The sequence below is a fragment of the Oncorhynchus kisutch genome, linkage group LG20, assembly GCF_002021735.2.
Source record: "Oncorhynchus kisutch isolate 150728-3 linkage group LG20, Okis_V2, whole genome shotgun sequence".
Classification (NCBI taxonomy): domain Eukaryota; kingdom Metazoa; phylum Chordata; class Actinopteri; order Salmoniformes; family Salmonidae; genus Oncorhynchus; species Oncorhynchus kisutch.
The window spans coordinates 37,343,570-37,367,665 of NC_034193.2; the positions used below are offsets into that span (position 1 = coordinate 37,343,570).

General features: G+C 42.0%; 1 protein-coding gene across 4 annotated transcripts in view; it reads left to right on the top strand.

The window, feature by feature from the left end:
• Window positions 1–188: 188 nt before the first annotated feature.
• The window catches only part of LOC109875538 (kinesin light chain 1), a 34,515-nt gene continuing 10,607 nt past the window's right edge, over window positions 189–24,096 (top strand). Inside the window, exons 1-13 of one of the 4 annotated variants that reach the window (XM_020467879.2) lie at window positions 189–327; window positions 8,296–8,563; window positions 9,580–9,810; window positions 11,135–11,213; window positions 11,586–11,814; window positions 12,051–12,138; window positions 12,736–12,837; window positions 18,664–18,837; window positions 19,421–19,520; window positions 21,612–21,661; window positions 22,225–22,280; window positions 22,394–22,502; window positions 22,808–22,924. In XM_020467879.2, coding sequence (XP_020323468.1) covers window positions 8,315–8,563; window positions 9,580–9,810; window positions 11,135–11,213; window positions 11,586–11,814; window positions 12,051–12,138; window positions 12,736–12,837; window positions 18,664–18,837; window positions 19,421–19,520; window positions 21,612–21,661; window positions 22,225–22,280; window positions 22,394–22,502; window positions 22,808–22,924 — 1,584 coding nt within the window. In that variant the 5' untranslated portion in view covers window positions 189–327; window positions 8,296–8,314. Of the gene's footprint in view, window positions 328–644; window positions 969–8,295; window positions 8,564–9,579; window positions 9,811–11,134; window positions 11,214–11,585; window positions 11,815–12,050; window positions 12,139–12,735; window positions 12,838–18,663; window positions 18,838–19,420; window positions 19,521–21,611; window positions 21,662–22,224; window positions 22,281–22,393; window positions 22,503–22,807; window positions 22,925–24,096 lie in introns of those variants that run through there. The other 3 variants (XM_020467881.2, XM_020467880.2, XM_031799078.1) reach the window with 3 other exon arrangements.

The following is a 24,096-nucleotide window of genomic DNA, read 5'->3' on the forward strand; positions in this document are numbered from 1 at the left end:
GAAACAAATAACTTTCTTCTGAAACTTGTCAGTCTATTCTTGTTGTGAGAAATGAAGGCTTGCAAAGAAGCTCAAGATCTCGTACAATGCTATGTACTACTCCCTTCACAGAACAGGGCAAACCGTCTCTAACCAGAATAGAAAGAGTGGGAGGCCCTGGTGCACAATTGAGCAATGATTTACTAGAAACTACTGATCTATTCTTGAGGACCTCTGCTTGGTCCTTTTATTTTTAGCTAGTCATGGCTGATGTTCGCTAAAGATTTGAGTGGATGTTCAAAGAGACCGAACCATGGATTACAGTTTCTCCCATAGACTACTTTCAGGGTGAGGAACCATCGAACATTAAGTTGTGATATACTGAACCATTTTTATTTATTATCATATTAATTTTTTTTTATTTTTTTTTATTACAACTAGGTTATTAATCAAATCGACACTTTATGTATTTGCGATTTAGACTACTTGAAGGCAAGTGTACATTCAAATGTGTAAAATAAATGATTTATTTATCTATATCAATGATGTATCTTTGGAAATGATGCATTTGGATTTGTTATTCGTACGGTCAGTCAGTGCCAGACACACACAGCCTCTGTGCAGCCACGCCCGAAAAAATCCAATACATGACGACGACGTTCAACATTTTCGCTGTGGATGCTGGGAGATCAATAACCAAGGAAGACATTTTGGATTTAAAACGAGCTCACTTTGTGGTTGACGAAAGTATGCTCCGTCGGCAACACCATTTGTCATTAGTTAGAATGTATCGTCAGATGGGTTTGTTTGTCAGTTGTGCGCAATGAAATGGCGTCGTTCTTGTGAAAAATTCTACGCATTTATCCCAAACCATATCGCCGCGCTCATCTACGAATTCTGTTAGGTTTCTTGCTGGCTCAGCTGTGTGTATGTACATCGAGAAGGCTCCTATAGTTCCTGGCTGTCCTACGAGGAATTAACCAATTTAGGTATGTAACCACATGCATATGGGAGCATCTATTTTTTTTGGCTCACAGAATTCAACACTTTGCATAAGAAAGAACACAGAGGCAGTGTGATCGATTTTCCCTATTGACTACACCGCTACAGACATTAAGTAACTTAGCCTATAATAACAGTCCTTGTAAAGGCCTATTTTCTTTATACTGGAAAAAATAAACGTACCATTTCACTGAGTTAAAGTTCATATAAGGAAATTAGTCAATTGAAATAATTTATTTAGGCCCTCACATGACTGGGCAGGGGTGCATCCCATTGATTGATGCACGAACGCCCCCGCTATCTTCATGCTATTTTCTAGATACACGGCGAGGCGTGGTTTGACGTGACCACGCCCCCGAGTAGGATATAGCCGTAGGGTACTCCTTGTTCTTCCCATTTAATAATTCACTACAGTTTTGCGGCATCCTAAGCGCACTGCTGATACTTGTCGTTTCAATAAAGGTTTTCAGCAGCCTATTCGTTATTAACATACTTGGCTTTAACAACACTAATTTGTTAGCTGACATGCTAAGACTAACAGTAAAGCTGTTGCAGTATTCTGGGGATACAGTGCTGGGGATACAATCCTACCAAATGGCCCAAAGTTGTCTATGGTGATGTCTACACCTACTTGTTGGAATCTCCTGTTTTGCATATACCTGTGTCCTAGCTAACTAGCCAACATTGTCACCCCCGCCTCTTCTTCTTTGGTGTTTATTGGTGATTGGCATTCAAGTTACTGCCACCTATTGTACTGGAGTGTCCCTGCTTCGCGTCTGTGTACTGGAGTCCTAGCGTAAAAGTGGACCAATAGCAATATGAACGGGGCCGCAATTTCACCCTTCTCATGGGACCAGGAGTTTTATTTTGGGAGCACTGTGTGACTATGAAAACAAATCTCCCAGATAATTATTGTAGTGATAATGTTTTGCTGTACCGTTGTTTCCAAGTGCCCTAAAGAAACAAGGGAGTGCAGATTAGTTTGTCATGGTTTCACCATTACTGCAGTGAAAACGGCTTGCTTGTAGCCCAACTAGGTCTTACAGTATATCGACGGGACCGCATTTTACATTAATAAACCATGTCGTGGGCTGTTCTAAAACTACTCGCTCGTCAACGTCGATAACCATTTGTTTACACTTCAGTCATGTTACCTCATTAGCTAATAACCTGGCAAATTTACCAGTATATCCACACATTTTGGGGACACAGAAAGGAAAAGGGATAGCTCCTTCAGGAGATCAATGATCATCGCAATGAATGAATGACCGATCTCTTGCATGTCCTCATCACAAACCTGCCGGGTTAATGCATCTCAATAGGAAAGAAGTGCTTTTACACAATGTAGAAACCTAGTATTCCACAAATGACTTTAATTTCAATGACTGGTATTCTTATCAAGCTAAAAAAAAAAAAAAATTGGGAGTTTCTAGGGCACAACATGTGCTTCAAAAGTAACTAGAATTTAACTTGGGAGCACCCATGCTACAAATAGCAATGCCGTTTTTTCCTAATAACAGGCATCAAACGATTTGAGCAGAGATGCTGGTCCAGTCCACTTTGCCTTTTATTTACTGAAGTGGAGAAGTTAAATCAAGGCCAGTGAAGAAATAGTGACCTTTGGACTGCAGACAGCTCATAACAGCAGTCAAATATGTCACTGGATCTGAAAGAGTGAGATAAAAGGAAGAAATTGGTCCCCTAGTTACAGTTTTACCAGACAGGTGCTCGAATGCACACACCCAGAAGACATACAGTACTGTATGAAATCTTGTTCCTCTGTAAATATTTTCATAGTAGTTTGCAGTGAAGATTACTCTCAGCGTGCTCTGTTAAATAAATGTATGCTCGCTCTGGTGTTGAAACCTTGAAGCAGGCTGACACAAACAGTAACGGGCCTATAATTGACCCTCGTGATGCTGTAAAATGTGCACTCTTTGACTATGACTTTTGAAATCATGTTTGGCCCTTGCCCCCTTTGTCAGACAACTGTACATACAAAGAGGCCTACGAAACCGACAATATCTGAAACATTTAATAGCTACTACACTTTGAAGAGAACACCTCCATTTTACTATTATTCCTTCCATTTCCTATCATTACCCATGTCTCATAACAAGTTTACCAGTGCAGGGAATTGAAACATGAATAAGGTTGTGCTTTTCTCTGCAGTTGAATGGTTCGCAACACTCGGGAAATACTTTTAGGTCTCTTGTCAACGTAAATACTCCAGACCACAAGGTGGCAGTAGTTTTTGGTTTGTGCTTGCTGTAGATTGCTAATGTTAGCTAGCTAGTATTGGTAGTAATCCCTTGACACTAGCCAGATGGCCATAACTAGCGTAGCTCGCAACATTTATAATCACAATGGATTTGTTTTTGAATGAAGCCGATGCCTGTAAGCCTCCGAGATTCAGTGGAAAAGCTAGCTATGCGGTTCTACTGGCAAGTGGTAATACTAACCGTTAAGCTAGCAAGTGAACTGGCACTGGCAGTATGGGATAATGGATAGTGAATTTTATTATTTCCTCATCTTGCTAGATAGCTCACTTAGTAATAAATAAATGGGTTGTGTACATTGTGCTGCACTTACCACCCCATTAGTTTCATGTGAAGTGTGTGACTGCCTTTTTCAGTTGGCAAGCTAATGAGCTAGTGCATATCAAACCTAACTAAAAAAAATCCCTCAAGCACAAAATTCCTGCACTAGATGTAAAGACTTGTTTTTTCTTGTCACTCTGTCAGCTCCTTCATGTGGAGGTTCATGCTCTCTGATTGGCTCAGTCAGCCACTGCAGAGCATTGCGATTCTACAAATAGAAATGGCTGGTTCGACAGTACCAGGTCTAGCAAGAGAAGGAACGGCCTCCTACTGTGCTAAGTACCTATAGTCCGTCAGATTTATCGTGTGTCTGACCTATTGGAGCGTGGGTGGGCAATTCCAGTCCTCGGGGGGCCTGATCAGTGTCACAGTTTTGCCCCAGCTAACACACCTGATTCCAATAATCACCTAATCGTGATCGTCAGTTTAGAATACAATTTGATTAATCAGCTGTGTTTGCTAGGGATGGCGAAAAAGTGTGACACCAATCAGGCCTTCGAGGACTGGAGTATGTATTAGAGGAAGGATGAAATTAATGAATTGGAGAGAAATGCTGTAAAATCATAAAACCTCCCTCCATTTACTGCAATAGCCTATATGTATAAGAAAATGTACTAGCGTTGCACAAATAGGGAATCATGTTCTTCAGGACTGAATTTAGGCATCATGTTGAATCAATACATGTTCAGGGCCATATTGATTTGGAGTTCTTATGCCTATTTCCTCATGTAGCTAGCTTGTTAATTGTACAGAGAGGAAAAAGTGTGTTGTAAATTTCAAGCTTGTTTTTTCATAAAAAGCATCCTATTAATACCACTATCTGATTACTGCTCTCAAACCAGACAGGTTGGGATTTCTATTGATATTCTAGTAATGGAGATGAGTAACAAGAAGACAGCCAAGAGACTCAAGAGAGACAATTATCTCAGATCTCTACTTGTGCTAGTTATTCGCTCCTTTTGCCTCGCTCTGGCAGGTAGGTGCATTGGGCCAGCAAATGAAAGGTTGCTGGATCGAATCCCCAAGCTGACAAGGTAAAAAGCTGTCCTTCTGCCCCTGAGCAAGGCCCACTGTTCCCCGAGTGCCAATTTTAAAAAAAATATTTAAAAAATAAGCACCTCTAATTCAGAGGGGTTGGGTTAAATGCAGAAGACATTTCAGTTGACTAGGTACATCTGACTAGGTAGGTATCCCTCTTTCCCTTCTGCCTCACTGTGAAAGAGGCAGCGTGGCATTTGAACCAGCATCAATGATTCATTGCTATGACTCGCCATTGTCCGACTGGTTGGAAAATGTCAGCTTCAAGAGCCATTATATCAGACCAGCTACTTTAATAAACCAGCTTTTAAAAACATCTTTAGCCTTGTTGCTTCACATCGAGGAGACAAAAGGGGAGAGGGTGGTTAGCGACTCAGCAGTGCTTTTCATTCAATCTCTGTAACATTTGTTTTGTCCTGGAAAACACCGGAAGTACATTGTTTTTGACTTACTGGGTTTGATAGGATAGGGCCTTAGATCTCCATGTAACTTTGAATATGTGTGTGTAAATTGGACTTGTGTTTATTTCGAAAAGAAAGTTCTGAGAAAGTTGAAGTTATATGCGTGGATCTCAAGTCCACGCATGTGTCCGTTTATAGTCTAAAGGGCTTCAGTGTATCTAAGCAAGAAGAGTTCTGTGAGCATCAATGCATTATTTTCGTTTTATATTGTGTACAAATAGGCCTACCTATGTTCACATGCAGGAAATCAACCAACCAGAAACGTTATGGGAAAGTGTAGTCTTACGAATTAACACAGGAAGAAACCCTGAGAGGAACCAGACACGAAATGCTGAGCCAAGCCTATGATGTCCAGAGCAAGACTTAATGGCATGCATGTGTGACCTAGGCCTGTAAGCATGTGGTAATTTTAGCAAACACCACTGTTAGGTAGCTTATGTTATTGAATGTGCGCTTTGCACAGTCTTCTATATCTTGATCCTTGCAGTCAACTTGTGAGAGGCTTTGCTATTGATTGTTGAATGAGTTAATGGATAGATTAGAAGCGTGCAGATGCATTTGTTCAAGACTCAAGTAAGGCTGTCAATCTTAAAGTTACTTTCTGTCAAATTTGTACTTGCAAATGTCAGTTCTGGACATCATCAGTAGAATAATTGAAGAGCACAGGCAGGTTCTTCAAAAGATGGTTGCTTAGCTGATCCACCATTATAAACAGCAGTATCTTCCTGTTTCGCTATCATGTTTATGGAATATCAAAATGTAAACAATAGGCTACAACAATATTTCACCACTTTGCAAAGAAGGCTTTTTTGATTTTATGATGACAGTGTATACCAAGCTATTTTGGGTATTTTGAAGTTTTTCTCTTTTTTTTCTTAACATCCCTAGTAGGTTTCCAGCTGTCCCTACATCTCATCTCCCCAACCAAAACCACCTGTGCCTCCTTCCCACGTGTCCCTAAATCAGAAACATCCGTCTGCAATCTCTCCTATCCACTAGTAACCGGCAGAGACCAGAGGCAGGAGAAGATAAAGCACTCCCATAGCCATCAACATCAAAAATATAGCTCGCCAATGGGCCCTATAATTCCATCTGGATGGGATTGGAGAGGAATGGCTTTATTCTACCAAAGAGACTGGGTGACACGAGACAGGGTGTGGAGATGGAGGCAGCGTCTGTATTACCCACACTGTTCTCATTAAATGTTTATGTCACTCGTGGTGGTCTATTGTACAGAGGAAGCAAGAATGAGGGCTATATAATATTTCAAGCTTTCTTCTCCTTTAAATGGTAGTGTGCCCTGGTCACCATTTTAAATCAGTTGATGAGCCAATAGTCATATTTGCTAGTAGCTGGGATTGGGGTCAATACCATGTCAATTAAGGAACTTAATTCAAATTCATTAATTAAACCTCATAGTAAAGAATTATGAGCAATTGTTCATTAATTTGTTGAATTTCAATTAAATTCCCTAAATTAAATTTCCCTAAATTGACTGACTGAAATTGACTACAACCCTGGCTAGTGTTTTCTGTTGAGGGAACCCAATATCCCTTATTCATGTGAGCTAACAGTTTTTTTTTCTGCTTTGTGCCTTTTTCTGCTTCTTCTGAGTGTGCTCCTTGGGACATTGTGTAAATAATTAAGAGCGCTCATTTCAAGCTTCCTATTTGCACACAGCTAACTAACATACTGTGATGAATAATTAGAAAAAAATGACTATCTACTAGCCTACATCTTAACCAACTGTAGCTTAACAGTACTTGGCCCTGTGAAGATGATCACTGCTCTATGCTGTACTATACTACTTTGCTTTACTATGAATGTAAATCTGTAGTGTTTTTGATACCAGATCTCATTACCTTTTGAACATATGGATTAACTGAGTTATGGTATTGAAATAGTCTTTCCTTTACCTATGCTTGCTCAAAATAGTTTTTTTCTTCTCTGAACATGGAGTCTTCCAAAGGGGAAATAACGCTGTTGACTGTGCCAAAAGGTTCATCTGACTTGGAATTCCCTACAAGATGTCCTTTGAGAAGTCTAATAGTGGCTTCGTAAGCCACTTTCATGAAATATGACTCATGCGCCTGTAAAAGCGCCATTACTTCTTTGAAATTAGACCTCTGTAATCCGTCATGCCGAGAATCAACATTGGTGACTGCCTATGTGCTACCATTTGCACTAGTTGTTTACCCTGTGTTCAGTGTAGTCTACAGCACATCTAGAGTTTAGATATCCTTTTAGTTTGTTTGCAGATTACATTCAGCCGAATCCCATTAAAAGCAATTCTGTTTTCTTCTGAATCTATAGGTTTTGGCTCTATAGTCAACCTATTTTTAGAAGGCTTGCTGAAAAGAATGGATTGGGGCTCAATGCCATGTGTGTTTTCAATATGAAAGGAATGTCATACAAGCTAGTAGCGTACTGTACCACTCTGTCGAGCTGTGTGTGTGTGTGTACACACAGCATCCAGGTGAAATGATACGTAGGCACAGTTGCAGGACTAGTTCTCATTTTATGATTGGCTCTTGGTGTTCTATTTCTGTCAGTCTGTTTTCCATGGCTCTAAACAGACCTTTTTAATGGGATATTTAAATGCCAAAATCACCACAGAGTTAGAGATTATCTGCCTGTTTTATGTTTTGGAATAAGAATACCAATACGAGTGACTACAGCAGAATTATTCCACAATGGAAATACACATTAAGTCGGCTACAACAGTTTACTCCTATTTATCTGCAAGCGCTTTGATGGTAAACTCAGGGCTAAATACTCGGGGGGTTTAGCCTAATTGTCTGCTGCTATGCCCACGCCAAGCCTAATCATGTGACTGTCTTGTGAAGGAAGAGGGAGCCAAGTGTTTTATTTACTCTGGCTTTGTCGATTTGCAGGGAGTGTAGAGTGTGGGCTAGATTGGACTCCTACCCTGTCATTTTTTGTTTTTATCCCAAGGCTTCCATTTTCTCGTACATCTCTATCCAGTTTAATTAAAGACATGTAGCATGGATTGTAAACGGAGCAACCTTTTCTTCTACTGATAATGACAGTGGAAGTCTCAATGTTGGAATCCCGTGAATAGAACTGCTATTGTTTTATTCTGATGGGTCCAAAGAAAATTCCCAAAAGTGAGGTCATTGCATTTAAAGGAACCACTGCCCCAAGAGTGACCTAACCTCCACCTTCCTTTTCTTCCACTTCTCTCCCTCCACCAGCCTCTAAGTCCACCAGGCAATGTCAATAATGGTGTACCCCAGGGAGGACCGTCTGGAGAAGCTGTCCCAGGAGGAGATCATCTCCAGCACCAAGCTGGTGATCCAGGGCCTGGAGGCGCTGAAGAGCGAGCACAACTCCATCCTGCACAGCCTGCTGGAGACCATCCGCTGCCTGAAGAAGGACGAGGAGGCCAACCTGGTGCACGAGAAGTCCAGCCTGCTGCGCAAGTCAGTGGAGATGATCGAGCTGGGGCTGGGCGAGGCGCAGGTAAGGGTTGACGATCCCTGGGTGATATGGAGAGAGTAAGCCATACGGGAGAGTCTTGGGTAATGTTACTCAATCCGTTCTTTGGGTGGATCCCCATGAGTTGTCTTAGGTCTCTTTATGTAGTGTTGTGGTGTCTTTTGTCGTGATGTGTGTATTGTCCTATATTATTATTTAGAAAATGTGTAATCTCCATCCCCACGGGAGGCCTTTTGCTGTTTGGTAGGCCGTCATTGTAAATAAGAACGTATCTGACTTGTAAGTAAACATTAACTGGAATTAATGTTGCATGCGTCCGTTTCATGTTTTGAAGTTGACTAGTCTTTCTCTGGCTTATGTAAGCCTGCCTGTCTCTGGCCACAGGAATCCACAGCTGCCACAAATTGTTACCTTTATCTATCAATCATATTTCAATCAATCAAATGTATTTAAAGATGTCACAAAGTGCTTATTTAGAAACCCAGCCTAACACCCCAAAGAACAAGCAATGCAGATGTAGAAGTACGGTGGCTAGAAAAACTCCCTCAAAAGCCAGGAACCTAAGAAGAAACCTAGAGGAACTAGGCTCTGAGGGGTGGCCAGTCCTCTTCTGGCTGTGCCGGGTGGCAATTGATAGTACATGGCCATTAAGGCCAGATCATTCTTCTAGATGTTCAAACGTTCATAGATAACCAGCAGGGTCAAATAATAATCAGGGGTTGTAGAGAGGGGCAACCTCAGGAGTAAATGTCAGTTTGCTTTTTATAGCCAAGCAATCTGAGGTTGAGAGGGCAGGTTCTGGAGAGAGCGAAAGAGAGGAGGTCTGGGACAAGGTAGTACAACTTGTGAACAGGTCAGGGTTCCATTGCCGCAGGCAGAACAGTAGAAACTGGAGCAGCAGCACGACCATGTGGACTGGGGACGGGTACAGCCAGGAGTCTACGGGCCAGGTAGTCCTGAGGCATGGTCCTAGGGCTGAATCGCATACAATGATGCATAGTTAATTGATCCCTCTGCATGTATACACCTTTCTCTGTCAGGTGATGATGGCCCTGTCTGCCCACCTGAACGCTGTGGAGTCGGAGAAGCAGAAGCTGCGTGCCCAGGTACGTCGGCTGTGCCAAGAGAACCAGTGGCTGCGAGACGAGCTGGCGGGCACCCAGCAAAAGCTGCAGAAGAGCGAGCAGAGTGTGGCCCAGCTGGAGGAGGAGAAGAAGCATCTGGAGTTCATGAACCAGCTCAAGAAGTACGACGAGGATGTGTCCCCTACTGTGAGTTATGCACTCACACACCCATACTTAAATGCACAACACAATTGCTTACACACAAGCACAAACACACTGCTCGTGAATCTGTTCAAGAATTATGATGATGAAAACATTTCCTTCTCTGAGGTAATGTATACACACACACACTCCTTGATCATAAACAATTGAACCAGCTCGAGAGCTGTAATCATCATGCAAGTAATCAGGCATTGCTTTTGCCTCTGCTGATGAAGCCCCTTCTGGTGGGTTGCAACTGACCTATCGATAATACTTGACCTCCTTTAGTTTTTTTTGCCTATAGTCTACATTCTCTATTCTCAACCAGGATTTTGATCTCTCCATTAATGTGCAAGAATTTTTAGAGCGGATTGATGGCTAGGGATTTCTCCCTACAAGATTAAATTAAAGCTGAGAGCACCTTTTTTGTAAAGCTTAGTTAACACCTGGGCAATTCCAGTCCTCGAAGGTCTGATTGGTGTCACACTTTAACCCCCATCCCTAGCAAACACACCTGATTTTTAAACTAATTTCATTTTTATCTGAATATCATGATTAGTTGATTATTGGAGTCTGGTTTGTTAGCTGGGGCAAAAGTGTGACACACATCAGTCCCCCGAGGACTGGAGTTGCCCAGGCCTGACTGACAAGCTCCATATTCTGTAACCTTCTTTATTCTTCCCTCTGAGCAATGCAGGCTGCCAAGGTGAATGAATTGGTCTCATTTACTTTAATTTTTATTTGCCCTATATTTAACTAGGCAAGTCAGTTAAGAACAAATTCTAATTTACAATGACGCACCAACCATTATGAACTGATTAAAGTTTATGGTGGGCAGAAGTCCTCTATCGTTTGGCTGCTAAGGCAATTAATTTATTCATTAACATTTATACATTTTGACGAGGGCTCGTTAATATGTACCAAATGTAGTCCACTGGAATTTAGAACTGTTCAAATGATGTCAGCTGTTGAATATTTATAATTGTAGTACATGTTTGAGAATGCAAAGACGAGGGGTATGAATGTGGAAGATGGGGTGAGGTATTTCTAGTTCAGCCTGAAGGGAACCGTGATGACGTACATGAGTCTCCTTGAGCACCCTGCGGCATGGATTTTCACATGCTGTCTGTCAAACATTGACTCTAAATCCCAGATGGCCACAAGAAGTTTCCATTGAATTGAAACGCACAATATAACTTTAATTTCTAGTCAAAAGTGCTGCCCAGCTGTTTGAGACTGTGGGGTGGGTCTTGACAAATGTATTTGTCACTGTGTATAGAATTAGAATTCCACTCCTTAAACCAATAAGTGACAAATAGTTTTTTTCCAGGAGGAGAAAGATGGAGAGCCTCCTAAAGATACACTGGACGACCTCTTCCCCAATGATGAGGAGGACAACAGTCAAGGAAGTAAGCGGTCTGTCTACCTACAACCATATCCTGCGTCATCATCCTGTATTGGATTAGTATAGATTATTTATTTTAGTTGAATGTTCATTGCTTTGGTGTGTAACTTCAAAAAACAACCTGTTGCGTCATATTTTTTATTTTTTTAATTTAAGGTCCCATATTTGAACTTGAGTTGCTCTAATATTGAGCTGACGACCCTCATCTGATAATTTTATCAGCACAGAACTGGCATTTTACTGATCTTCAAATATTTATGTATTCTATGGATTGTATACAAAAGAGAGAATTTTAAATCCATATTATAAGAACTTTAAAACTCTGCAGTAACTGCCCAAAACTTCTACCTGTGAACAAACCGCATCTCTCCTTCAGTGCCTCACCAGCATAACAGTGCAGCGGTGGCCGCAGCACAGCAGGGTGGCTATGAGATCCCAGCCCGCCTGAGGACCCTCCACAACCTGGTGATCCAGTACGCCTCCCAGGGCCGCTACGAGGTGGCCGTGCCCCTCTGCAAGCAGGCTCTGGAGGACCTGGAGAAGACATCCGGACACGACCACCCTGACGTGGCCACCATGCTCAACATCCTGGCCCTGGTCTACAGGTGTGTGTGCGTTTTACGTTGGACTTTTTGTTGGAGCCACCATATGAACACGGCTCCAGCAGGAAAAAGGTTATCACACGCATGTGCTGTTATCCTTTATCATTATACTGTAACACCTATATAACCACACTTTTTCACCACCTATGCCACTTATCTACACACTGCTTCTCCCTTCAGCACCGAGTTTATTCCGGGTCTTTTTCTTTTAGACTATTATGTGTTTTTCTTTTTTTCAGGGACCAGAACAAATACAAGGAGGCGGCTCACCTGCTCAATGATGCACTGTCTATCCGGGAGAAAACCCTTGGGAAAGACCACCCTGCGGTGAGTTAGTCTACCAGATGGAGCAATCTCTTCTTCTTTTTTTCACTAGACAAAAGGGAACTTTTCTGCATGTTTTTTTATTTTTATATTAGGATTCGTAAGGACGTGGGTTGGAGAAGGTCAGGTTGAAACTGCCGTCAGCGGCTCCAAGGGCTGGCTAATCCTAAAGCATGTTGGCCATGAATGCATTACAGGAATGTACTGTTTAGCACGTTCCTAATGGCAAATCTGGTTGTCAGCACTTGGGCACGCATCTAGGCAGAGAGAAGTTTGTTAATATCCATTCGTACGCATCCACATCACCGGCTCCTGGATAGTACATGGGCATAATAGGAATGCAAAAAGGTGTTCGCTCACTGTAATGTAAATGCTCCCAAAGTTGAAATGTCCGTTATCACAAATTGTACAACTATTGTCAATTTTGTATTCATGTCAATATGTAGTGGTGTTAGAGGTTTATAAGACGACACATTTGTAGATGTACTTTTGGAAACATTTAAACTGTACAGGCTCCCTTGTTTGACTCACCGCATTGCAGGTACAGAGCAGCTACATAACACGATGAGAGCTGCTCACTAATCCTTCTCTGTTTCTCAGGTGGCTGCGACACTGAACAATCTGGCAGTGTTGTATGGCAAGAGGGGGAAGTACAAGGAAGCTGAGCCCCTTTGCAAGAGGGCTCTGGAGATCAGAGAGAAGGTAGGTCTAGTGCAGTACATATCCAGTGCAGACATACTTGGTAAAATTATACAATGTCAGTTAATTTGTACTGTGCTTCATTCATTTAGCAATATTACTAATTAATATACTCAACAATTGCAAATGTCGCAGTCTGGAATTGAAAATTAACTTTACATAAGTGGTGCTTATAACACGAAGTTCATCACCAGCTCATCATTATGATTTATGACATGGCGAGACATTGAGTTCGTGTTACATGACAATTTTTTTATGGCTTTGATGATGGCGGAGGTTTGTTTAAAAATATATATATATATATATATTATGCCGTCCCTCTTTCCCGTAACACTTCTAATGGTTTCATGGCAGCCATAAAATATCAATGTTTTATATATACCGTACCAGTCAAAAGGTCGGGCAGACCTACACATTCAAGGATTTTTTTTATTTTGATTATTTTCTACATTGTAGAAGAGTGAAGACATAAACTATGAAATAACACAAGGAATCATGTAATAACCCAAAAAAGTGTTAAACAAATCAAAATATATTTGAGATTCTTCAAAGTAGCCACCCTTTGCCTTGATGACAGCTTTGCACACTCTTGGCATTCTCTCAACCAGCTTCATGAGGTAGTCACCTGGAATGCATTTCAATTAACATGTGTGCCTTGTTAAAAGTTCATTTGTGGAATTTTTTTCCTTAATGCGTTTGAGCCAATCAGTTGTGTTGTGACAAAGTAGGGGTGGTATACAGAGGATAGCCCTGTTTGGTAAAAGTCCAAGTCCAAATAAGCAAAGAGAAACGACAGTCCATCATTACTTTAAGTCATGAAGGTCAGTCAATCTGGAACATTTCAAGAACTTTGACAGTCTCTCAACCAGCTTCATGAGGATTGCTTTTCAACAGCCTTGAAGGAGTTCCCACACATGCTGAGCACTTGTCTGCTTTTCCCTCACTCTGCGGTCCAACTCATCCCAAACCATATCAATTGGGTTGCGGTCGGGTGATTGTGGAGGCCAGGTCATCTGATGCAGCACTCATCACCCTCCTTGGTCAGATAACCCTTACACAGCCTGGAGGTGTGTTTAGGATCATAGTCCTGTTGAAAAAAAATTATAGTCCCACCAAGCTTAAACCAGATGGGATGGCATATCGCTGCAGAATGCTGTGGTAGCCATGCTGGTTAAGTGTGCCTTGAATTCTAAATAAATCACAGACAGTGTCACCAACAAAACATCATCACACCTCCTCCATGCTTCACGGTGGGAACCACACATGCGCTGATCATCCGTTCACCTACTCTGCATCTCACAAAGACACGGACGGAGGTTGGAAACAAAAATCTCACATTTGGACTTAACAGACCAAAGGACAGATATGCACCCGTCTAATGTCCATTGCTTTTGTTTCTTGGCCCAAGCAAGTCTCTTCTTATTGTCCTTTAGTAGTAGTTTCTTTGCAGCAATTCGACCATGAAGGCCTGATTCACGCAGTCTCCTCTGAACAGTTTAACTCCTCTGAACATGCTTAACACCCCGGCCATCCTACAATCTAAGCTAGATGCCCTCAATCTCACACAAACTATCAAGGAACCCACCAGGTACAACCCTAAATCTGTTAACATGGGCACCCTCATAGATATTATCCTGACCAACTTGCTATCCAAATACACCTCTGCTGTTTTCCATCAGGATCTCAGCGATCACTGCCCCATTTCCTCCATCCGTTATGGCTTTGCGGTCAAACGACCACCCCTCCTCACTGTCAAATGCTCCCTTAAACACTTCTGTGAGCAGGCCTTTCTAATCGACCTGGCCCGGGTATCCTGGAAGGATATTGACCTCATCCTGTCAGTAGAAGATGCCTGGTTGTTCTTTAAAAGTAATTTCCTCACCATCTTGAATAAGCATGCCCCTTTCAATAAATTTAGAACTAAGAACAGATATAGCTTTGGTTCACTCCAGACCTGACTGCCCTCAACCAGCACAAAAGCATCCTGTGGTGTACTGCACTAGCATCAAACAGTCCCCGCGATATGTAACGTTTCAGGGTAGTCAAGAACCAATACACACAGTCAGTTAGGAAAGCAAAGGCTAGCTTTTTCAAAGAGAAATGTGTATCCTGTAGTTCTAACTCCAAAAAGTCTATGGAGAATAAGAGCACCTCCTCCCAGCTGCCCACTGCACTGAGGCTAGGAAACACTGTCACCACCGATAAATAATAATACGATAATTGAGAATTTCAATAAGCATTTCTCTACGGCTGGCCATGCTTCCCTCCTGGCTACACCAACCCCGGCCAACAGCTCCGCAGCTACTTGCCCAAGCCTCCCCAGCTACTCCTTCATCCAGATAGCAGATGTTCTGAAAGAGCTGCAAAACCTGGACCCGTACAAATCAGCTGGGCTAGATAATCTGGACCCTCTTTCTAAAATGATCCGCCACCGCAAACGCTATTACTAGTCTGTTCAACCTCTTTCGTATCGCCCGATTCCTGAAGATTGGAAAGCTGCGCGGTCATCCCCCTCTTCAAAGGGGGTGACACTCTAGACCCAAACTGTTACAGACTTATATCCATCCTGCCCTGCCTTTCTAAAGTCTTCGAAAGCCAAGTTAACAAACAGATCACTGACCATTTCAAATCCCATCGTACCTTCTCCGCTGTGCAATCCGCCATCAATAAAAGCACTGTGCAGCCGTCTTCATTAACCTGGCCAAGGCTTTCGACTCTGTCAATCCCCACATTCTTATCGGCAGACTCAACAGCCTTGGTTTCTCAAATGACTTCCTTGCCTGGTCCACCAACTACCTCTCTGATAGAGTTCAGTGTGTCCAATCGGAGGGCCTGTTGTCCGGACCTCTGGCAGTCTCTATGGGAGTGCCACAGGGTTCAATTCTCAGTCCGGCTCTCTTCTCTGTATATATCAATGATGTCGCTCTTGCTGCAGGTGATTTGTTGATCCACCTCTATGCAGATTACATGATTCTGTATACTTCTGGCCCTTCTTTGGACACTGTGTTAACTTCTTGCGTCGAGCCATCCGGGATCGTGACTACAGCCTCAAGCCAATTACCATAACGCAACGTTAACTATTCATGAAAATCGCAAATTAAATGAAATAAATATGCTAGCTCTCAAGCTTAGCCTTTTGTTAACAACACTGTCATCTCAGATTTTCAAAATATGCTTTTGTGTAACAGTATTGATAGCTAGCGTAGCATTTAGCGTTAGCATTCAGCAGGCAACATTTTCACAAAAACAGAAAAGCATTCAAATAAAATCATTTACCTTTGAAGAACTTCGGATGTTTTCAATGAGGAGACTCTCAGTTAGATAGCAAATGTTCAGTTTTTCCTGAAAGATTATTTGTTTAGGAGAAATCGCTCCGTTTGGTGCGTCACGTTTGGCTACCAAAAAAAAAACGAAAATTCAGTCATCAAAACGCCAAACTTTTTTCCAAATTAACTCCATAATATCGACTGAAACATGGCAAACGTTGTTGAGAATCAATCCTCAAGGTGTTTTTCACATATCTCTTCGATGATATATCGTTCGTGGAAATGTGCTTTCTCCTCTAAATCCCATGGGAAAATGCCTGCAGCTGAAGATTACGCACCAATTTAGACAAAGGACACCGGGCGGACACCTGGTAAATCTAGTCTCTTATGGCCAATCTTCCAATGATATGCCTACAAATACGTCACAATGCTGCAGACACCTTGGCCAAACGGCAGAAAGCTTAGGCTCGTTCATGGCACATTCACAGCCATATAAGGAGACAATGGAAAACAGAGCCTCAAAAATTCTGCTCATTTCCTGTTTGAAGTTTAATCTTGGTTTTGCCTGTAGCATGAGTTCTGTGGCACTCACAGATAATATCTTTGCAGTTTTGGAAATGTCAATTATATGCATAGTCGAGCATCTTTTCGTGACAAAATATTGCGCTTAAAACGGGCACGTTTTGAAATAGCGCCCCCATAGCTTCAAGAGGTTAACAAACCTACAAACTAGCTTCCGTGCCATACAACTCCTTCCGTGGCTTCCAAATGGTCTTTAATGCTAGTGAAACTAAATGCATGCTTTTCAACCGATCGCTGCCCAAAACCGCCTGCCCAACTAGCATCACTACTCTGGACGGTTCTGACTTAGAATATGTGGACAACTACAAATACGTAGGTGTCTGGCTAGACTGAACTCTCCTTCCAGCATCTCCAATATAAAATTAAATCTAGAATCGGCTTCCTATTTCGCAACAAAGCCTCCTTCACTCACGCTGCCAAACATACCCTCGTGAAACCTACCGATCCTTGACTAATGTGATGTAATTTACACAATAGCCTCCAACACTCTACTCAGCAAATGGGATGTAGTCTATCACGGTGCCATCTGTTTTGTCACCAAAGCCCCATATACCACCCACCACTTCGACCTGTATGCTCTCGTCGGCTGGCCCTCGCTACATATTCGTCGCCAAACCCACTGTCTCCAAGTCATCTATAAGTCTTTGCTAGCTAAAGCTCCGCCTTATCTAAGCTCACTGGTCACCTTAGCAACACCCACCCGTAGCGCACGCTCCAGCAGGTATATCTCGCTGGTCATCCCCAAAGCAAACACCTCTTTGGCTGCCTTTCCTTCCAGTTCTCTGCTGCCAATGACTGGAACTAATTGAAATAATCGCTGAAGTTGGAGACTTCTATTTCCCTCACTAGCTTTAAGCATCAGCTCTCTGAGCAGCTTACCTATCGCTGCAGCTGTACACAGCCCATCTGTAAATAGCCCATCCAGCTACCTAACTCATCCCCATATTGTTTTTGTTAAAAAAAAATTGTTCTTGCACATCTACACATCTATCACTAGTGTTAATTTGCTAAATTGTAATTACTTTGCTACTATGGCCTATTTATTGCCTTACCTCCTTAAGCCATTTGCACACACTGTATATAGATTTTTCTGTTGTGTTATTGACTCTACTTTTGTCTATCCCACGTGTAACTTGTTTTTTGTCGCACTGCTTTGCTTTATCTTGGCTAGGTCGAAGTTGCCTACCTGGTTAAATAAAAGTGAAATATATATATATTAAACCGTTGATGTGTCTGTTACTTGAATTCTGTGAAGCATTTATTTGGGCTGCAATCTGAGGTACAATTAACTAATGTACTTATCCTCTGCAGCAGAGGTAACTCTGGGTCTTCCTTTCCTATGGCAGTCCTCATGAGAGCCAGTTTCATCATAGCGTTGGATGGTTTTTGCGACTACGCTTGAAGAAACGTTCAAAGTTCTTGACATTTTCCGGCATTGACAGACCTACGTGTCTTTAAGTAATGATGGACTGTTGTTTCTCTTTGCTTATTTGAGCTCTTCTTGCCATAATATGGACTTTGGATCTTCTGTGTACCACCCCTACCTTGTCACAACACAACTGATTGGCTCAAACGCATTAAGAAGGAAAGAAATTCCACAAATTAACAAGGCACACCTGTTAATTGAAATGCATTCCAGGTGACAACCTCATGAAGCTGGTTGAGAGAATGCCAAGAGTGTGCAAAGCTGTCATCAAGGCAAAGGGTGGCTACTTTGAACAATCTAAAATATATTTTGATTTAACACTTTTTGGGTTACTTTGTAATTCCATATGTTATTTCATAGTTTTGATGTCTTCACTATTATTCTGCAATGTAGAAAATAGGGAAAATAAAGAAAAACCCTGGAATGAGTAGGTGTCCACTTTTGACTGAGACTTTATACAGTACATCTTAAAAAATGAGTTGCGTTGCCGTCTTTGATTATTTGGCTGCACCTCAACTTGTGTTTGATGCTTCTGTCCTCTCGCCTCCCATATAGGTGCTGGGCAAGGACCATCCTGATGTGGCCAAGCAGCTGAACAACCTGGCCCTGCTGTGTCAGAACCAGGGCAAGTACGAAGAGGTGGAGTACTACTACTGCCGTGCCCTGGAGATCTACGAGCGCAGGCTGGGCCCTGATGACCCCAACGTGGCCAAGACCAAGAACAACCTGGTGAGGGGGCTGCCTGGCTTTTGACTGCCGTTCTTGACTACTGCTGCTCGTTGGTGAATAACTCTGTCTGCTGGTTTTCTCTTTCATCTGACACTAATTGCACAGAAGTGCCGACACCTGATTTCTCAGGTCTAAATAAGAACAAAAACCTGTAGACACTAAGGCCCTATGACACCGGTGTCAAAATCATTCCACAGAGGGGCCATGTGTCTGGGGGATTTCGCTCCTCCCTTGCACTTGATTGATGAACTAACTCCCCACACCTACTTGTCTAGGGCTTAATAAAAATATTTTAGAATGACACTAGGCCTTCCGTGGATTGAGTTTGACAACCCTGTCCTATGAGAACCAAAGTTGCTCATCCTTGCCGTAGCTCTTTGATCCTGTTATGCTTGTATTTATATTGGTGGTAGACTAAACAAGATGGTGCAGGGAATGAACTTTGTTTCCTTTTAAATCTCATTAACTGTGATGGTTGTTGCTTTGTGTAGATGGAACCTGGTTCAGTGATTTGCATTGTGTATACTTTTAGTTCAAAGGTGAAATGTCTGAACTCTCTGAGCCTTTTCCTCTCGTCTCCCAGGCTTCGTGTTACTTGAAGCAGGGGAAGTACAAGGAGGCGGAAATCCTTTACAAAGAGATTCTCACCCAAGCTCACGAGAAGGAATTTGGATCCGTGGATGGTGAGCAAACTAGTCCAAAACTCGAAAGGGCCACAACAAACACTTGGGGGTAGTAGTCACTTTGCCTCCTTATTTGCAAACCTTTTTTTCAATCTGTTCTTCGTCTACTCAAAGATACAGTACGTTCTAGTGTTTATTTTACATGAATTCAAAGTGTTGGGTTTCTAGAATGAACAATCGAGCGCTGGACTGTACTGACCACAGACATACAGTCAGTCTGTGGATCTGACATTGTAGAACACTTTATTTCACATGTAGCATTTTGTACTGGCAAACTAGCTAACTGATTTGTCAGATTTTGCCATCAATTATCAGGATGAGTTATGACGCCTAGTTAATGACAACGTAGTTGACAAGTCGACTTGAAGTGTAAGGGTTCATTGCTAATGAGAACATAGTCAACATTTGACTTGAAGTGTAGGGTTCAACCACTTATAGAATAGTGCAGGCTAGAGCAGACTGATTTAAGAGCTGTTCCATAAATACTTCAAAATAATGTTTTACTTTCTAGATCATAAAGAAAACAACTGGTTACGAGGAGTATAGAGTATTTGAAATAAATGTTTAGTAGAAGTAAAGATTTAGAATATTTGAAGGGCTAGCTGGCTAACTAACAGGTTTTGTTAAATTCCTAAATTGAAAGAAGTATTTGGAAGAAAAAAAGAATGGACTTCTTCCCATATTGAATGTATTAGGAACTTGAACATTTTTCCTATTTTCTAGCATTTGCTAGTTGTTTCTGATGCTCAATTGAATGATATTTTTCATTTGAGGTGTTATGGATGATCAAAGTGCCATTAAAGGTTTTCTTGACCTTTCACTCTAAATGCCATGTCACATTGTAGGATAATCACTGGGCATGTGCATATGATACACAATAATGAAGGTGAGTGGAACATTGATGGGGGGTTTTTCCCCAGAGTGAAACATTTCTGAAACCAAAACTAAATCCAACTTGGTTTACATAGGTGGTGCTTATTATATTGCCCAGCATTTAATTATTTATTACCAGTTGCGATATAAAGAATGTGAACAAAGATATTTAAGTCTCGGTTTTTGTTCGTTTTGTGTTGCTTGTTTTTGTGTTAAAATTCCATACTTTTTGATATTTTTCATGATTTTTATAATAGTGAGTTAGTGAGTTGGGTTCATCTGTCATGACGTCTCTTACTTCACCAACTTTCTTTAGAAATCCCTTTTTGAAGTAGTCTTGACACAATGCCTTCGTAACACTGTTATAGAATCACATACATGACCACTTACTACAGCCAACCTTTTCTTCTAACTACGAGCATAATACTTCTGTATGTCGCTGTAAAGAAAACAAAGGTTGGTTATTATACACCGTCAAACTATTTGTTTTGATAAGCATGATGTCTTTATTATGGTTAGTGTTATTCAGGCTTAACATGCCATATTTCAAGTAAGCTTCCACATCCTTTTCATTTCTCATGTATTTTTCTTTACTGTGCTTCCGTTGTCATTCATGTTATGTTGAGTTTGTATTGACTGTTTCTGACATTGACAATATTCTTTTAGATTTTATTTTGAATGATTTCTAACTTCTTCTTTTTTTTAATGTCATTAAATATGCTTAGTTTTATTTTTGATCCATAATTAAATGAAATGCTTTCATCAAAGTTCTCTCAAGATTTAACATGTGAAATGATGGGTTGACTTTATTTTCACATTTCCTTTTCCATATTCTCAATCAATTTGAGACATAATTGTGACCATGTCTCTCTTCACTTTCTTACTATGCCAATATATAATACACGGTTAATTAACAAATAGGTCTCAATTGATTATGTGAGGGCGGTGGGGATGAATTTGAGGGATTATCAGAACTCTGGTCTCAGGTTGAAACAGAGTTTAAAAAATCTCAAACCATTACTGAGATTGAGAGGTTGCGATAGGATCTTGTCTCACGAAAGAAAGGAACCAAGTTTAAATAATATTGCCTAAATGTCAGCACGGTGCAGGTGTCTACATCTATATGCTACCGTTTTGCTAAAATGCCTGTCTGTTACTGGTTGAGGATGTTTTTTCCAGCATACAGCACACATTTCTCTTTTTCCTCTGTCTCTGCAGCTGAGAACAAGCCCATCTGGGTGCATGCCGAGGAGCGGGAGGAGTGCAAGGTGAGTCTATGTAAAGTGTGTGTGTGCCTATTTTGTTTACTTGTCAATACTGTCTGGTCCCGTGTTCCTGATTTGGTAGAGCATGGTGCTTGAAACACCGGGGTTGTGGGTTTGATTCCCATGGGGGACCAGTAAGAAACATTTAAATGTATGCGCTCACTGTTGTAAGTTGCTTTGGATAAGAGCGTCTGCTAAATGTCAAAAATGAAGGGGGGGGGGGTGCTTGTTTTGTGTAGGCTCAGCGATATGACACCATACACATCGAGGCAGCAACATCCTGCTAACTGAAATCAGCAGCAACAAAAAGCTCTTACCAAACACTCCTCAAGGGAGGGTGCACATGATGTTGTCCCCGCTGTGTTTGATATCAAATATCTGAGTCAATCGGAAGGGACTTTTTGGAGAATGAGGGGTTTCCCTTTTTGTGACGTGCATTTTTGTGCTCCTCTCTCCCCCTCTATCCTCTCTTCCCCCTCTATCCTCTCTTCCCCCTCTATCCTCTCTTCCCCCTCTCTATCCTCTCTCCCTCTCCCCCACCCTCCCCTCTTTCCTTGTATCACCAGAGCAAAGACGGCTATGGAGATTATGGCGGCTGGTATAAGAATTGCAAGGTGAACAGGTAAGAAGTCCACTTAAAGACTTGTTAGAACTACCGAAGTAAAGGAATGGTACTGATTGGCATCTCTAGTCACTGCAGTGATTTTTGAAGTGAACTTGGTGTGTGTCCATCAGCCCCACTGTCAACACCACTCTGCGTAATCTGGGAGCTCTGTATCGCCGGCAAGGCAAGATGGAGGCCGCTGAGACCCTGGAGGAGTGTGCCTTGAGGTCCCGAAAACAGGTCAGCTTCTCACATTTTATAAAAACACACACGTTCAAGCTTAAATCCAAACTTGTGTATATTCAGTTATGGAAATGCTTGAACTGAAGGCAGACATCCACAGAGACTTTAAGACCTATTGTTGCATATTTGTTATTAGTGTTTCACATCTGTATATTCATGGACTATTTTGCTTGATTGTGTGTTTGTGACTGCATGGTTTACTGATTTTACCAATCAGTTGCACCAATTACTTTCAATAATAATGTTAGATCAAAAGGTGAAATGATATTGCAAAATTGAACAGATTTGTGTGTTTTGTTCAGGGTGTGGTGGAGCTGCAGAGAGACGGAGACAGGAGGAGGAGCAGGGAGAGTCTGAGCAGCGTAAAATATGAGAGCGCCTCCGAAGCGGGGGAGGACGGCAGCGTGGACTGGAACGGGGTGAGTGCACTGCACAGACACGCACACCTAAGACTTAATATATTATTTAGGAAGGCATAGAGTGCAAATGTAGTGTAAAATATACACTATATATACAAAAGTATGTGTGTGTACCCCTTCAAATGATTGTATTCAGCTATTTTGGCTTCACCCATTGCTGACAAGTGTTTAAAATCAGCCATGCAATCTCCATCGAAAAACATTGGCAGTAGGAGGGCCTTACTGAAGAGCTCCGTGACTTTCGACGTGGCACCTTCATAGGATGCCACCTTTCCAACAAGTCACTTAATCAAATGTCTGCCCTGCTAGAGCTGCCCCGCTCAACTGTAAGTGTTGTTATTGTGAAGTGGAAACGTCTAGGAGCAGCAACGGCTCAGCGCTAGGCAACACAAGCTCACGGAACGGGACCGCTGAAGTGCATAAAAAATATTTTTAAAAGTCTGTCCTCGGGTTGCATCACTCACTAACGAGTTCCACACACAAGCCTACGCTCATCATGCGCAATGCCAAGCGTCGGCTGGAGTGGTGTAAAGGGTGCCACCATTGGACTCTCCAGCAGTGGAAATGTGTTCTCTGGAGTCATAAATCACACTTCATCATCTGGGCAGTCTGACGAATTAACCTTGGGTTGGTGGATGCTATGGGGACCGCTGCCTGCCCCAATGCATAGAGCCAACTGTAAAGTTAGGTGGAGGAGGAATAATGGTCTGGGGCTGCTTTTCATGGTTTGGGCTAAGCCCCTTAGTTCCAGTGATGGGAATCTTAACGCTACAGAATACAATGACATTTTAGATGGTTCTGTGCTTCCAACTTTGTGGCAACAGTTTAGGGAAGGCCCTTTCCTGTTTCAGCATGACAATGCACAAAGCGGAGTCCATACAGAAATGGTTTTTTGAGATCGGTGTGGAAGAACTTGACTGGCCTGCACAGAGCCCTGACCTCAACCCCATCAAACACCTTCGGGATGAATTGGAACGCTGACTGCGGGCCTAATCGCCCAACATTAATGCCCAACCTTACTAATGCTCTTGTGGCTGAATGGAGGCAAGTCCCTACAGCAATGTTCCAACATCTAGTGGAGGCTGTTATAGCAGCAAAGCGGGGACCAACTCAATAGAAGTGCCCATGATTTTGGAATGAGATGCTCATGTAGTGTATTTCTAACATAGATT